This window comes from Spinacia oleracea, chromosome 1 (genome assembly GCF_020520425.1).
Source record: "Spinacia oleracea cultivar Varoflay chromosome 1, BTI_SOV_V1, whole genome shotgun sequence".
NCBI classification, from domain to species: domain Eukaryota; kingdom Viridiplantae; phylum Streptophyta; class Magnoliopsida; order Caryophyllales; family Amaranthaceae; genus Spinacia; species Spinacia oleracea.
This window is the reverse complement of record NC_079487.1, coordinates 132,324,643-132,340,670: the sequence shown is the minus strand read 5'-3', so window position 1 is coordinate 132,340,670 and position 16,028 is coordinate 132,324,643. Positions and strand designations below refer to the sequence as shown.

The 16,028-nt window shown below is 34.8% G+C and overlaps 2 protein-coding genes across 2 annotated transcripts; one reads left to right on the top strand and one right to left on the bottom strand.

Moving 5' to 3' along the window:
• On the bottom strand, nt 1-3,221 carry LOC110785557 (probable disease resistance protein At4g27220). The gene is made up of 2 exons (XM_021990014.2): nt 3,067-3,221; nt 1-2,803 (listed from the first exon to the last, which is right to left on the bottom strand). The coding sequence occupies exons 1-2, from the start codon at nt 3,076-3,078 to the stop codon at nt 335-337; spliced, it is 2,481 nt and encodes an 826-aa protein (XP_021845706.2). The 5' UTR covers nt 3,079-3,221; the 3' UTR covers nt 1-334.
• Nucleotides 3,222-8,934: 5,713 nt separating this feature from the next.
• LOC110785556 (putative disease resistance protein At1g63350) lies at nt 8,935-15,945 on the top strand. Its single transcript, XM_021990013.2, has 4 exons — nt 8,935-9,207; nt 12,362-12,452; nt 12,790-14,298; nt 15,684-15,945. Exons 3-4 carry the CDS (start codon nt 12,820-12,822, stop codon nt 15,708-15,710), a joined length of 1,506 nt encoding a protein of 501 aa, XP_021845705.1. The 5' UTR covers nt 8,935-9,207; nt 12,362-12,452; nt 12,790-12,819; the 3' UTR covers nt 15,711-15,945.
• Nucleotides 15,946-16,028: the final 83 nt, after the last annotated feature.

Here is a 16,028-nt window from a genome sequence, read left to right as displayed (position 1 = left end):
TTATAATCATTCTTTATTATATAAAAACATATATGAATCCGTTATCAAGATTAATACAAGATTAATACGATATTTGATGATGTTATCCATCTCTACAATTGATCTTAGGAAATAGGAAGGATTGACATTTGGGAAGCCAACCATGGGCTTCTACCTGTTCTTTATTTTTCTAAGTATATTTGAAAAAAGAAATGCAAGGGTGAGGGTGAGGTTGGGGTTGGGGTTGGGGTTGGGGGAAGAGAAGGGAAGCAGGCGAACCATTTAACACAAGTTTTATCTCGGACTCTGAAACAGCTAGCTAGCAAGCTCCAGCACAGCAAGATGGTCAAGTCAGTTATCGATCACCATCCACAGACTTGCATCTAAACAAGGGTCTGAGCGAAGCTTTGGATTCCGGTTCATCCCATTCCAACAAGTCCCACCATTTTTCTTGACCTTCAATCCATTCTAGACGATCCATGTTGGAGAACGGAAGGCGCTTCAGTTTTGGACAGTCCATAAAAGTACACCACAGAAGTGAAGAACAAACTAGCAGACCTTTATAGACACTATGCACTTGAGGCAACAGAGTCAGAACTAGCCGCGTAAGTTGGGGTAGGCTAATGACAGCATCCTTTCCTTCAGAATGACCACATTCCACAACTTCCTCTGCAATTATCTCCTTCACTTGTCTACAATTTTCAACTTGTAATAATTCAAGGGATTGGAGATTCTCCTCCACCCAACTTGGTGCAAATAGTGTCTTAACATCCTGGCATCTACTGATAATGCACATTTCAAGCCCTGCAAAAACTTCAGCTTGCTCTCCGTTGCAACTGTCTACACTTGCACCGTTCTGGCAGTTTCTATGACGATATGCAACAGGAAGCAAGACATCAGATAGGCAACGAAAGTCTCTGCAATTATCAACATACAACTCCTGGATGTTACTTGGAAGCACAACGTAGTCTCCCTCTTGACCAGTCAAAGAACATCCGGAGAGTGATACTCTTCTGTTGTATGGTTGCTCAGATCTCACCTCAAAACCAACCTGTAGATGATAGCTCTCTAATATGCACCAATGCTGAGACCTTACATAACTGCTCAGGTCACAAAGGTTTAAGAATCTGGCATCAAGAACTTCTAATGAATTCACATTCTGCAGCTCATGAATAGCAGCTTCTACAACATAGCATGCTAATCTTTTGAGTCTGAATAAGGCTGGCAACACACCACTAGGAATTTTTTGTGGTTCGGGAATAGATGAGAGGTTGAGTTCTGTGAGACTTTTTAAGTTTTCAAGAGAACGAGGAGCTGGACCAATTCCAGTCTGAGAGAGGTTTAGAAACTGTAATTTCAGAAGCTTTGACAATGATGTCACTTGCTTCAAGTTTTGACAGAAACTAAGATCCAAGACTCGAAGCTCTTCAAGGGCATCAATGGAACTCGGCAGTCTAATTAAGTTCGTATCAGATAGATTCAAAACTCGAAGGCCACGCATGTGCAAGAAAAAAGACTCTGGGATAAACTCAAGGGAGTTGTGTTGCAGAAGTAAAGTAGAGAGACAATGACACTTAATAAGGGAAGCACCTGATGGGATCGATGGTATTGAAGAATTCACCAAGGAAACAACACGGAGATTTTCCCGGAACTCAAAATTTGTAGGTATTCCAGCTTCTACCATGTAACTATCTCCGGCAATGGAAAGAGCCATATGCCTAACAAGATCATTGATCTTGATTATGTTATCATTATCATATGTTTCCAGCAAACAAGAGTCAACAAGTTTATTCAATATAGAATGGCCCATGTTATACCGTGCCTGCAATGATGGCACGTCATCTATCAGCTCCATTCCAATCCAAACACGAATCAGCTCTTCTTTCCTGATGGCATAGCCTTTGGGGAATAATGCAGAATACAGGAAACAACGCTGGAGTTTGTTGTTCAACCTTTCGTATGACAACCTCAACTGACTAAATGTATCTTCCAAGTGAGGTTGTTTCGCAGATAGAAGATCAAAATTCTCGAGAACTTCCCTCCAACTAGAAGGATTATCATCATCAACCATCTTCCTCAAACTGGTTGCTAAACTAGTGATAGCAAGAGGGAGACCTACACACTTATCATACACGAGCTTCCTAATACGACACACATCTACAGAATTCAAAACACCATACCCTATGCTACGGTTAAACAACTGCCAACTCTCTTCCTCTTGAAGTGGCTCAACCTTAACTACCTTCTTGCAACGAAGCTTACGACACACATCCAGCAACCGAGAAATGACAATCAACTTACATTTTCTGGGAATTCCAACATCTTCTCTACGGAAATCACCCCATAAATCATCAAGGAAGAGTACACAGTTATGATTACGACACAAAAACTCACTAATCATAGCTGCTCTTCTAATCGCATCCCTATCCCCTTGAAGATCAAGCCCGAATGACCCGGCAATATCTTGTTGCAACTTATATACAGTAAAATCCACCCCCACAGAAACCCAGGCAACAACATGATTCAATAGCCGAGTTTGGAGCTGAGTTGCGAGGGTGGTCTTCCCAACTCCACCCATCCCATAAACACCAATAGTATCAATCTCACTATCCTTTAACCAACCAATAATTCTATCAACATACTCAGTATTAAACCAAAGAAATTCCTCAACTTTTCTTCGTTTATTTTGAGGTTGTATAAGAACACTACTCAATTCAGATTGATGATTATCAAGAGTTCCTCCATCACACGGTACACCGCGGTGATACCTTCCTATCCCAAACAAATTAGCAATAATCGAAATCATCTTGATTGGAATCTGGATCTACGGAAACAAAAACAAAAACAATTACTATTTATTTATTACAGTATTAATATGTACTCAGTAACTGTATTGTTATGATTCTTGCTTAATTTTGCTGTTTTTAATTATCTCAATGAAGAAATTTAGAAATTAAGAACAGTAACTCATAAGAAATTATTGTAATCTCAAGAACATGGCCTTAATAATTAAATTAAATTAAGCAATTTGAAAGAATAAGATGATATCTACAGCCTGCACAAATAATTAGGAAGAAAAATTCGAACCTGATGCGCCATAACTGACGAATATGAGCTACTCTGTATCAGTGAAGAAAAGTGCTCTCCATTTTTGTTAACTCCTTAAAATGTCTAGGCTCCTCATATTTAAGAAAACTGGGTACTAATTTAAACCCAAAAAAAGTCTACTATCGCCCAACGGACTAGACTTTAAAAAATGTGAACCTGTTAACTACTCTCTTTGTATTTATTTAACGGATACACTTAGTCGAGCACGGGTATTAAGAAAAAAATTAAATAAAATATAATAATAAAATAAGTGGGATTGGGTGATATTTTAATAAGTAAACAAGTGGGACCATGTCATTTTGGTGGGGTGGGAGGTGGGGTGGGTTTATGAAATTATTTGTTTAATAGGATGGTAGGTCATAGGGTAAATTAGATGTACTCCCTTCGTTCCTAAATAAGTGTCCACTTTGGACATTTACGCGTGATTAATAAAACTGAATTGTGTGTAAGAGGTAATGATTGAGAATATTTTTTTTTGGGAAAGGAAAAAGTAGATAATTGTTTATCGATAAAGTATAAATAAAAGTGGATGTGGTGATTGAAAAGTATGAAGAGTGTAGAATGTGTAATAAAAAGTAATAATGATTTATAGAAAAATGGGAAAAGTGTGTGAAAAAGTGAGAAAAGTGTATAGAAAAGTGAGAAAGATGTATGTCCAAAAATGAAAACTGGACACTTATAAGGGAACTCTATTTATGGGAACTGGACACTTATTTAGGAATGGAGGGAGTATTATTTAATTAGATGGTGGGGTTGATAAGTTACTAAAAATGGCAAGTGTATCTCTTAAATAAATACGGCCGGAAAAGTCAAGTGCATCCTTTAAATAAATACGGAGGGAGTACGTCTGTATGAATGCGAAATTGTTCAGAAAAATTAGATCAGATCAGAAAAAAAATTATATCAAATTAGAAAAGACAAAAATAAAAAAAGCACTTATATAACTTTCAGATCAGATCATATTAGACAAAAAATGAGGAGAACAAAGTCTTGGTTTTACAAACATCCGTAAGGACAAAAAATCAAAAAGCAGTCATATACATCTTTCAGATCAGATCTTATCATATCAGACCAAATTAAGTGATGAGAATAAAGTCTTTGTCACACAAACATCCGTAAGATAGCCGGTAACAAAACTATTGAAATGAAAATGAACTTAAGTGCAATTTTTGGTAAAAAGAGTAAAATTATGGAATCTATGTTAATAATTATACAACCCATTTCAGACTTAATATTATAAGTTGGAGTAAAAGTTGTTTTAAAATGCTTAAAAATTACTCTTTGTAAAAGACATCTACTCCAGTATTTTTTTTTTAGTGATAAAAATTTTCATTTTAATAAAAAATATTTTTTCAAATTTGTTAATAATGTAAAAAATTAATCATTTAACACATGTTTATCTATCAATTTTTTTTTATAATATAAAAGTTACAAAAAATTAGTTAAAAGTTACAAAAATTTAGGAAGTAGTTTTCCTGACATGCAATAAATTTATTATATGCGTGTAAGACTTTTTATGCTCAAACTTATATCTTTCATCATACTCCGTATTAGAGGTTGGCTACATCGCTGTCCACCAGCGACAAAAAAAATCCATACCCACCCTTAAAAAAAAAAAAAAAAAGTTGAAAAGATGGCCCACACTTAAATAGTGTTGCTAACTTGTTATATACTGTCATCGGTTATATAAGTATTGTCATTGTTATATATATACTGTCATTGTTGTATTAAAATACTGTCACAATCATCCAAAAAAAGGAAATTATGTATACAAGTGTAATGAAATAGAAAAAGTAAAGGGATCACTTAAATGAATGGATAAAAGTGTTGCATATTAAATGAATAGATAAAAATATGTATACAAGTGTTATATAAGTATTATCATCGTTTACATAAATACTGTCATTGTTGTATTTAAATACTGTCATTGTTGTATCAATTACTGTCATATTACCGATATTTAGTAATTTGTTTGACTTTTCAACTCATGTAGCAAAAATACCATTTTACCCTGGGTATGGACTCTTTTTGTCGTTGTCCACCAGCGATGTAGCATGTCTCCTCCGTATTATCTCATTTCTTACCTTGTGTCACATCCAAGTAGTAACGGATGATAATGAAAATATAAGAGAATGAGACACTCTGAGTCAATTAATAATTTAGTATTATTAGAGATATTTTTGTACGAGCATGACTTTCTTCACAAATATAAATATAAATTCATTTCTATTAGGGCTATTTACTACTCCTTCTATATTTTAAAAATAGATACACTTTTTTTTTTTTTTTTTGACATGTTTTGGTCCCCACTTTTAATTAAATTAATTTTTTTTTTTTTTTTGTCATCACACTTACTCGCATATCTTTTTACGATACAGAGTAATAAATAATTCACCCAATACCCCACTTCCATCTTATTTTAATAAATCCAACTCACTCTTTTTAAAAGTATTCGGATTAGTGTAATTATAACCAGCCCCGGCCCTGAGGGGTGAAACGAGGGGCGGCCGCCCTGGGCCCCCTGTTGGGGAGGGCCCCAAAATTACCAGTTTGTGTTAATATAATTACAATAAAAATTGCAATAGTAATTAAAAGTAGCAGTGGCTCAATTGGTTAAGTGGGTGAAGATTGTAGCGTGGATGAAGTGGGGGGAATCCAGGTTCGAATCTTGCCGATTGAAATTTTAACCTATTTTTAACATGTTTTTCAATTAATTTACATGCCTTATTTCTATAATTCTATGTTTTATTGAATTTTTGTAACAGTATTTTATATTCCGGATACAAACAACCTAGAAAAAATAATTATGGAGTATTGTTTTAGTTTGGCCGTCTGTGTTTCTCTTTGTTAACCACTTCCTCTTTCTTTTAATGATTTTTTTGCGTATTATTTAGAAAGGAAAAATAATATATTCAAGGCCCAACCACCCAAATGTTATACAATCTATTTTTTAAAGTATAAAAAATCTTTATACATTAAAAGTTTACTGTACATAAGGGGCTCTTTACTTATGTTTCGCCCTGGGCCCCCAAATTATCAGGACCGGGCCTGATTATAACGCTTATGGTTATTATTCAAAGAAGAAATTAGTATTTCCAGTTCCTTTCTGAAAAGTTTTTCCATACGAAATTTCCAGGGAAGTTCAGATTGAATTGACATACGAAGAATGTGGCCTCAATCACGCCATTGAATTATTCAAAATATTGGTTGGTGTTGACGCCATGATAGTGAGATAGTGTATACCCATTGCAGTCAACGTACGAGTCTTGCACAAAAATATAAATATGAGACGAAAGTGGGAATTGCGAAATGGTTACTACGGAGAAGCAACGGTGCACATTCATCTAATTACGGAGTATTTTAAGGCACTCCTTCTTTAACTCCCTAACATCCAAACTTTAGGTAATGACTAATGAGAGGTGTTTCCATTATGTTGCCGCATTAGGTCATCGCATACAAACGCATCAAGAAGTTGACCCATATATAGATAGTAAATTTTCTTATTTTTTAACTTTAGATAAGTTAGGATATAGTCTTGAGAGAAGACTATCCTAACTTTTATTGTATCTTTCTGTTTTAAAAAAAATAAAAAATGAGAGGTGTTTCCATTTTCCACGTGGTTTTGTTTTCTTCACATATTCGTATTACTAATTAGATCAGATTAGGAAAAGTAAAAAATATTCACTGGAAAACATTCAAACTACACCATAAACTATAAAATTCATATCAGATCCAGGTGATGAGAACAAGACATGTGTCAAAATTAACTTGGTGAATTGCAAAGTACGGATCGGAGTAGTATTATTGTATTTTCTAAGGTGAAAAAATTAGAGAACAATGTCAAATGGAATACTCCTTTGTTCCTAAAGATGTTTTTATCCAAAGCAAGTGGATAGATAGATTTATCTTTTACCTATATAACTCTGTCTAAACGGAGAAGTGAGAACCCATACCAAATAATGAAATAAATGAATAATATGGACATGTATTTATAGTGTATCAGACAATCTTTTAGAAATATAGAGAACGTAATACATGAAGAATTAAGAGAGCAGTTGGAAACAAAGCCGGCCATATACTCATATAGTGATAGCCGATTAGCCGATATAGTAGTAGGTGATAAAACCAGTTGGTCACACTCTAATTTAACACACGTACTGCTGTTTGATTATTCAGAAATTCTTATTTACAAGTACATCGGAGTAAAAGTTGACTAAAAATGCTTAAAAATTACATTTATTTATGTAAAAATTATCTATTTTTTAATGATGATTTTTTTTTCATTTGAATAAAAATTATTTCTTCAAAATCACTAATAATGTATAAATTAATCATTTAACCCTTTAAAATGTTTATCTATCAACTTTTTATTTTTATAAATATAAAAGTTATATATCTTGGTGTACAATAAATTTATTGTACACCCTGTGCGCACAAAACCTTTTGTTAATTATTTAGCTTTTTTCTCAATTTAGTAAACTTTACATGCATGTTAATTACGACTTAGGGTTTAGAGTTAATATTTTTATTTTACATGCATGTTAATTACGACTTAGGGTTTAGAGTTAATATTTTTATTTTAAAATTAAAATATGGGTCTCTGCGATGCTTGAATAATAGCCCAGATATTTGCATTAATATTTCATTAAAAAAAGTTGTTTTTTACGTAATACGTAGACACTGCAGCCTGCAGGTAGTAATCCACACCATGAACTTGCTACATTCATCAATGACATAGCTAAGGATTGAATAGTGGCCTGTCTACATATCTGGAAGCCCATCAGCTCACTAGCCATGTTTCTCTCCATGATTGTTGGTCATAAGGAACACTTTAAGGTTTTTGATTGCGCAAAAATTGTCATGCAACTGATTTGGGAGAGCGGAGAGGCTCATATCAAATATGTGTCTCCAAACACATATCTGAGGGCATAATGGTAATTGCATAATCATTTTGAAATTTTTTGAATACCATATTTGAGAAATGAACACCATTTTTGAACTTCTGAGTACCATTTTTGAGCTTTTGTATCCTTTCTTTATTTCTTAAATCTAGCATGGTATCAGAGCTTAGCCTTGAGTACCATTTTTGAACTTATTCACCTGATATATTTTTATCAAAACGTATATGAGATTGGAATATAATTCCTCCTGATTTGGTGTATCTGGTTACTCCCTCTTCTTAGTTACAAGTATGTCTCAAGCGCTAGCTTCGAATGATAGGTTTTGGTTCAAAACTTTTTTTGTTGGGGGTCCAAAGGTGTTGTATTATATATTTTATATACCCCTTGCTAGTTTAATTTTCTATTTACCCCTTTTGAGTTTTGATGATTTCATTAGCTATCTAGGTTGGATTAGTCGTTGATGTACAAAACTATTATTACATCCGTTCCTTAAAATTCTTTACGCCTTAAATTATGTGTTCAAAGTATGAAACATTATCATGTAAGATCTTGTTAGATTGATCTCGGTATGTATTTTCAGAATATCAACTTTTTTTAATTTTTTTTCAAATACAAAACTGGATACATTAGTGCTTAAATATTGCATAAGCGTAGAACATTAAGAAACGAAGGAAGTCATATTTTGTTAATATAAGCTCTTTCTTGTTGTGTTATGTTATAATATTAAATGCAATAAAAAACAATAACTCAATTAACGAGACTAATTTTTATTTTAGTTAATTATATATTAATTCACCCAGTGAAAGGAAAATGTTCAATTATTTTTGACAAACTTATCATACTTTTATTAAAAATTACAAAATCACGTGGCGATTAGTGTTATTATTAACACTCGGGAAATATTTGATTATCATTACACTTCGCTTAATATTTTCACTTTTACTCATCTGCTAATGTAATTTTCCTCATCCTCATCCTTTCATTTTTTTTTTTTTGGTAATGTTCCTCATATCCTACTCTCGTTTTTGCTCGAGAATTTTTTTTCGTTTAAAGTCCTTACAATATTCTCGGAAGAAAGACTTCTGAAGAGAAGGTCACTACATTTCTCTGAAATTTCTCTTCTTTGACCATATTAGCTCGTGGAAAAGAAAAAAAATGGCTAAAACTAGACATTTGACTCCTGTGTGCTTCAACAGATTTGCACATATTGCCCAATTATGTAAGTCTATTTTCCTTAAATGTTCAATTTTTAGTATAATTTGTCTGTTTGATTTTGTTGTTTGTTTCCTGGCTTTTGTTTTTGTTTGTTAATTTTTCCAAGATCCTTGCTTTTCTTTTGTTTAGTATGAACTTCTTATGTTCCATTTATCATTTGCTAATCAAATATGCCGATTTCTTCTGGGTTTTAATTTTTCTCACTAATATTTGACTGCAGTTGAGTTTTTTCCACTAGATCTGCTCAATTTCAATTGAAAACCCCAATTATTTTAGGAGATAGTACAGTAGAGATTAATTGGGGGAAGTAGGATTTTATTTCCCTTCCAGTTTGATCTGATGAAGAAAGATAATAAATAAATGGAGCTTCCTATTTGAAGCAATGAAACTCACTTATATTGGAAAATGGTAGCTTTATTTGGAGGACTTTTTGACAAAGCGTAGAAAAGACTCAAAGATCAGTAGGGCTGAAAAGATATAAGTTCCTTGATTGTATTCTTTTAAGTTAAAAATATCAAAAGTACTAGTATTAAAAAGCTTCATTTGGTGAATTCCTGGTATCTGGCCTCCTGTCTATCCTTACTTATTGCTCCCAGTTTCGAGACTCTAGTGTAGTTTTTGTAAGAAGAATTCGGAATTGCTAAACCGGGTAGCCCATGAGTTAGTTCATTCACATTTTTTGGGGTTATTGGTACGAGAGTTTGGTCGAGTAATGGTCCTTCCTGTACCTGTATTGTTGTTATGTATCTTCAAATTAACCATATTAGGTATTCTTGATATATTGTACTTTTAGGCTTAGCTTCTATTTCTATATGGTTTTACTCATTCATTTATACATTGTACTCGCCTGAGCAATGGGTTTTTGAAGGAATTAGGAATTTAAGAAGTTGGAACCTGGCTTATCTTGAACTTACATGTACAAGAGAACACATCCAATGTAAACTTCATTGCTAGGTTCAGGGTACCGAGAGTGGTCATAGCTTCATACTCCGTAGTATATAAGCTGGAGACGTAGGAATGGCTACATTGAACACCATTTGTTTTTTTGTTTAAATATTAGTCATACAAAACAAGATTTTAAGTAATTCTTCTTAAAGTAAAGCTTCCTTCTTTACATGCATACCCCCTATTTACCACATACTGTAGTAAGGAATATGAATTTGTTAATCAGATGATTTTCCCACAGTACCTCCCATAAACTTTCATTTGTAGTTTCCAAGTTTTTTTAAAAAAATAAAAAATAAAGGGAGTGTACATGCTTAGGATACAAAGCAGTAGTGTCCCTACTGTGCTATTTTAGAAATTTCATTCATTGTGATTTCTGTATATATGTTCCAGCTACATCCGACCCCCCTCCCTTCTTTCATGAGACTGATCCCATATCTCTTTCTGGTAGCCTGTATTTGATTGATTAAAACACAGCAGCTAAACAGTCTCATAATTCTAACGTTTTCTGCCATTTAACAATCATCAATTCATCGTTGTTTAAATTGCAAAATTATCTGGTTGATGTCGTAAATAAATTTTAGATACTGCGGTTTGTTATGCATTGAGGGACCTAAAGAAGGTTGATATAGGTGTTTTGAACGGCTCAGTGTAACTTCCTCTAGTCCGATCCCTTTTCTCTTTCTTTTTCCCATTTCTTGAAGGAGCCTAAGTTCATGAAAATCTGCATCGAACATGTTGCAATCCACAATCTAATAAGCTGTCACCTTCATCCCCAACCGGACCTCAAGAGCGTAACTAGCGTAGATGATGTCTTTCTTATTCGTAGTTTGACATGGTGACCGCTGTCTTTAATTTAATCTCTCAATTTAATCATAAACTTTGAATAAAAGATGTCTGTTATCAATCTCAATTGTCCCAACTGAAGTTTGTTAACAGAAATCTGCTCATAATTCGGTGTACAAAGCATCTAACACTGGGATGAAGCATTATTAATTCCCCAGGCATGAACTTGATTCGTGAGTTCACAATGTTACAACTTTTTCTCTTTGGCATGTAGGAATATCAACTAAGTTCATTATCCCATTAGTTGTATTTTTCTCAAATTTTCTGTTGGCAATTACTACCTTCGTTTCTACATGTTACTCCCTCCGTTCCTAAATAAGTGTCACATTTGGGCTCGGGCAAGGTAATTAATAAAATTGTAAAGTGTGTAAGAGTTAATGATTGAGAATGTTTTTTTTGGGAAAGGATAAAGTAGATAATTGTTTAATTGAATAAAGTACAAATAAAAGTGTATGTGGGGATTGAAAAGTGGAAAAGTGTAGAATGTGTAAGTAAAAGTAATTATGATTTATAGAAAAGTGTATGAAAAAGTGTGAAAAGTGTATGGAAAAGTGGGAAAAGTACATGTTCAAAAATAGAAATGTGACACTTATAAGGGAACGCCAAAAATGGAAATGTGACACTTATTTAGGAACGGAAGGAGTAACATTTACTATCAACACAGATATTAAGACAAAGGACTGTGAGTGTTGGTGTGGTGAATGGGCGTAAGAAAAAAGGATAAAATAAGAGAATGTGTAAGAAGGTGGGCCGGTATAAGAAAAAGGGGGATAAAGCAAGAGAGAGAAAGTGGAAACATGTGTTTTGAGGTAAGAGCGGTAATATAGTAAAGAAGGTGTGCCCAAAACAGAATAAAACAAACTTGTTAACAACTTTCAGAGACGGAGGTAGCATATAGTAAGGGAGTATAGATTTGAACTCTCCCCTGTCATGCTATTGCTGGGAGTTTCTATAAAAGGAAATGAGTTGTGGTAAGTGGTAACTATGGGTAGTTAGGTATCATATCTTTAATCCTAAATACTCTACTGCTACTACTTTCCAAATTACATGGAACTATGGAAGTAATACCAATAGATTGATAATTTATTAATTTTGCGCCTGTTTTTCTTGATCCATAAATTTCTCTGACATGTATTCCCTTACAAAATGATTTACATGTTGTATAAAGACTGTTAGTCTTCTAACATCCCATGTTTCAACTATCATTTAAGTCTGAATTGATCTGATGAAACTTGCTGCCTTACCTTATTCATCAGTGTGACTGAAATATTACTTTTCGTCACACTTTTTTTCTTTTCTGGGATAATAGAAAGATGTCATGCTTATGTTACTAACATTTTTCTCTGATTTCATGCTGATCTTGGCAGTGTTTCCTGTTCGCTCTTCGATTGTTGCGACGGGTAAGGCTTGGACTTGGCACTGAGTGTGAAAAGGCAGTTCAGATTCTCCAACTCCCAAGTATGTATTCATATGATGATGCGTTACATCCGTGTGTGCACTGCTTTTCCATATCCATTTAGCATTAAATAAATAATTCAATGTTATTGACCCCAGAATAAGTTAATGCCTTTTGAGTTTCTAATTTTTGCCAAAATAAATCCCGAAGTAGAATCTGGTTTTCCTTACCTGGGTAGTTTGAATTCCCCCTTGCTTCAAAATTGGCTGTTGTTGGTAAATGACTAAATTCCTATTGGTTTACCTTCATAGAGTCTGGTTTTTTGCAATGTGTGTCCGTCAGTTTTGGTGGCATTTGTCATTTACTTGTATTGATTCCATCACTTATTTTTCTGAATAGTACGGTGTGCTCTGATACTGTGCACTTCAAATGGATATGATTGTGGAGAATATTCCAAATGTATACAACTCCATCAAAGCCGTCAAAGAGATGCCTGACAAGTGCTTTGAGCTGACAGGCCTACTGCAACAGATAGACAGCAGGGAGAGGGACATGGTTGCGCAATTGAAGAAAGAGAAGGCATGCAATCCATGCAAGAAGCCGAAGGCTTATGTGGAGACTTACTTTGAACTAGTGAGAAATTTCAAAGACAATGCCAATAAAACCCTGAAGTGTTATGGAGAAGGGAGAAGGAATATGTGGAATCTTATTCGCATAGCTGTGTGGCCACAGCTAGATAACCTGCTAGAGGAAGGGAAGGGTTTACTGAACAAAGCCAACCAACTGATGATGGAAGGGTTGACTCACTCTGAAGTTTACTCACGCGGTATGAGGTTGCCTGTGGTGGAGCTCATTGGCAATACAACAAAAGGACTTCAAGTTGAAGGTCTTAGTTCAATAAGGAAGAAGGCTAAAATCATTGGCATACATGGAAACCTTGGAGCTGGAAAAACCAACTTTATGAAGTTGTTGCATAATGATGTTCATGGTGATCCTGAGCAATATAAGGGTGTGTTTTGGGCGGGGGCACCTCAAGAACAGCTGACTAATATCAGGAACTTACAGGATTGCATTGCAGAGGCTATCCAATTCAAGTTTGAGGATGAGAATGTGACGAGAAGGAGTGGCCTTCTTGCAGCCAAGTTTAAGAATATGGCTCCTGGCCATTTTGTTCTCTTTCTGGATAATGTGAAGGAGCCATTTCGGATGCATGAAGTAGGGATTCCAATTGGGGGTACAGAAACTGAAGATGATTTCTGGTGTACACTTGTATTTACAGCTTCATCGGAGGATATTTGCAACAAGATGAATTGCTCAACCAAGATCAAAATGGACCTTCTCCCTGAGTCTGAAGCACGGGAGTTGTTCTTGCAGGAAGCTGGGTGGAATACTCATTGTACCCGAAGTTATTCCCTTAGGATGGAAAAGATTGCAACTGATGTGGCAAAGCAATGCGCCCGTATGCCACTTGTCATCACGGTAATGGCCCGATCTATGACAGGGAAGGAGGACATATGTGAGTGGAATAACCGCCTCAATGAGCTCAAGGGCATCGTTGAGGACATTCATGGCGATGAGGCAAAGATACTAGAGCAGCTAAAATTCAGCTTCAATGGCATAAAGGATCATACTGTTCGGAGTTGTTTCTTGGACGCTGCTAAGGAACTGCCCGAGGGGCGTCAATTGCCCAAACAAAGCCTAATTCAGCATTGGGTTCAAAACGGAAGAATCAGCAGGAAGCGTACTAGGGGTGCCATTCTGACTTCTTCTGTCATCAACGACCGAGGTCATACTATAATAAAGGAACTACAGAGAGTCTACTTGCTGGAAGTTGTAGAACTAGACGGAACAGTATACGTGAGTATGAACAAGTGGATAAGAAAAATGGCTGAGAAGATAACACCAGAGGTAAACCCGCTTCTACACTTCGTTGTTTATTTCGTTATTGATGACATTATTTTCCTGATCAGTCTGTTTCTTCTAAGAGCATGTTGGTATAATGTTTTTTAAGTGATGGAAATGGAATCACTTAACTATTTCCATTATCTAATGTTTGGTTTGGTATGAGAGGTATGGTAACACAATCCTTTTCCTAAGGATAACCATTAGTATTATCCCCATTTGTTACCTCTCCCAACCCTATGGTAACAAAATTGTTACCTTCATCAACCCTATATGTTAAACAACTTATAATGGTAATAGTTTAACATTACCATTTCCCTTTTTTATTTATTTCTTTTCCTAAATTTATACCAAACATGCCCTTAAGAAGATAGAGCTGATGGATTGCCCTTAACATTACCATTTCCCTTTTTTATTTATTTCTTTTCCTAAATTTATACCAAACATGCCTTTAAGAAGATAGAGCTGATAGATTGCCCACTTTCTTCCCAAAATCATCACAACTCCTTATTTCTTGTATGAATGCTTGTATATGCTTAAAGTAATTTTTTTTGCTGTTTATATACTCTAGTTGTTTGTAGGAGGAAACTCAAGGTTTTATGGTTTCTATTTAATAAGTATTCATCAATTTCCTGTATGATCTCATTCAGACACTTCCAAGTTAAAAAAAAAATCAAGTAATTGAACTAATCGTTGTGTGTAGTCTTCGATGGTGAAGTTGTGTGGGAATGTTTAGTTCAACCACAAGAAGAAGAAAGGAAGCGTGATGGCTAGCTAATGTATGATTAGTTTAGTACTCATTAGGATAAGATTGAATGGTAGTTTAATGAAAGAAGAGAAGAAATAACGGTTAGTTAAGGTTAATTAGTTTTCCGTTCCTAACCAATTGAGGTTGGCATAAATGGTTAAGGTCCTCTTGCTCCTTAACCAAGGTCTCGGGTTTGAGCCTTCGGTGTGGAAAAAATCTCAACTTGGAGGGATGCTGCCCACCGAGGTATCCATGTAAATTTCCGCTGGAGATTAGTCATTAGTCCACTCGACGAAGGCTGTGGGAACTCCTCGTAGTAGAACCAAAAAAAATTAGTTTTCCGTTCCCTGAAGCTTCTGAAAAGCATGTTCAGGGAGAACGGAATAGTTTTCTGTAATTCTGTTCTATTTGATTAGGGAATCCTAAGGGTAATTAGCCACTATTAATCCCACGATTCCCAACAGCAAAATAGCAGAGCTAATATTATATTAAGGACAATTTAGTTACCTCCTATATTCTAGTTTCAATTTTTTGTTTATAGACAAACTTTCTAACATTAATATTGTAGTGTTGCACCATTTAATTCCTTATCTGGAATTTGTCTTTGTTTATATTTTTGATGATTAATGTGATGGCTGTACAGGAGGAGGGGCCTTACTGTGAATTGTGAATCCGGAAGATTTTGTCAGCATATGAAGGATTTGTGATGTATGTTAAGAGTTTTATGGAGCTTTCTTTACTGAAAAAAACTCTGTTATTTTCTCATTTTCTGTCACCTTATTTGGGGGTTTGTTATTACATACTTGTATGTGTGATTTTTGTACTCAAATTGATGCGAGTATATGTTGAATACTCGATACAAACATTTCCTGTCTCATGAATCATAAATGAGGTACTCCGTAACACGTTCAATCTTTATATAGTTTTAGAACATATTACATGCATCCGGGTACACCATCTCACATTTTCTTCTTACATGTGAGGAGAA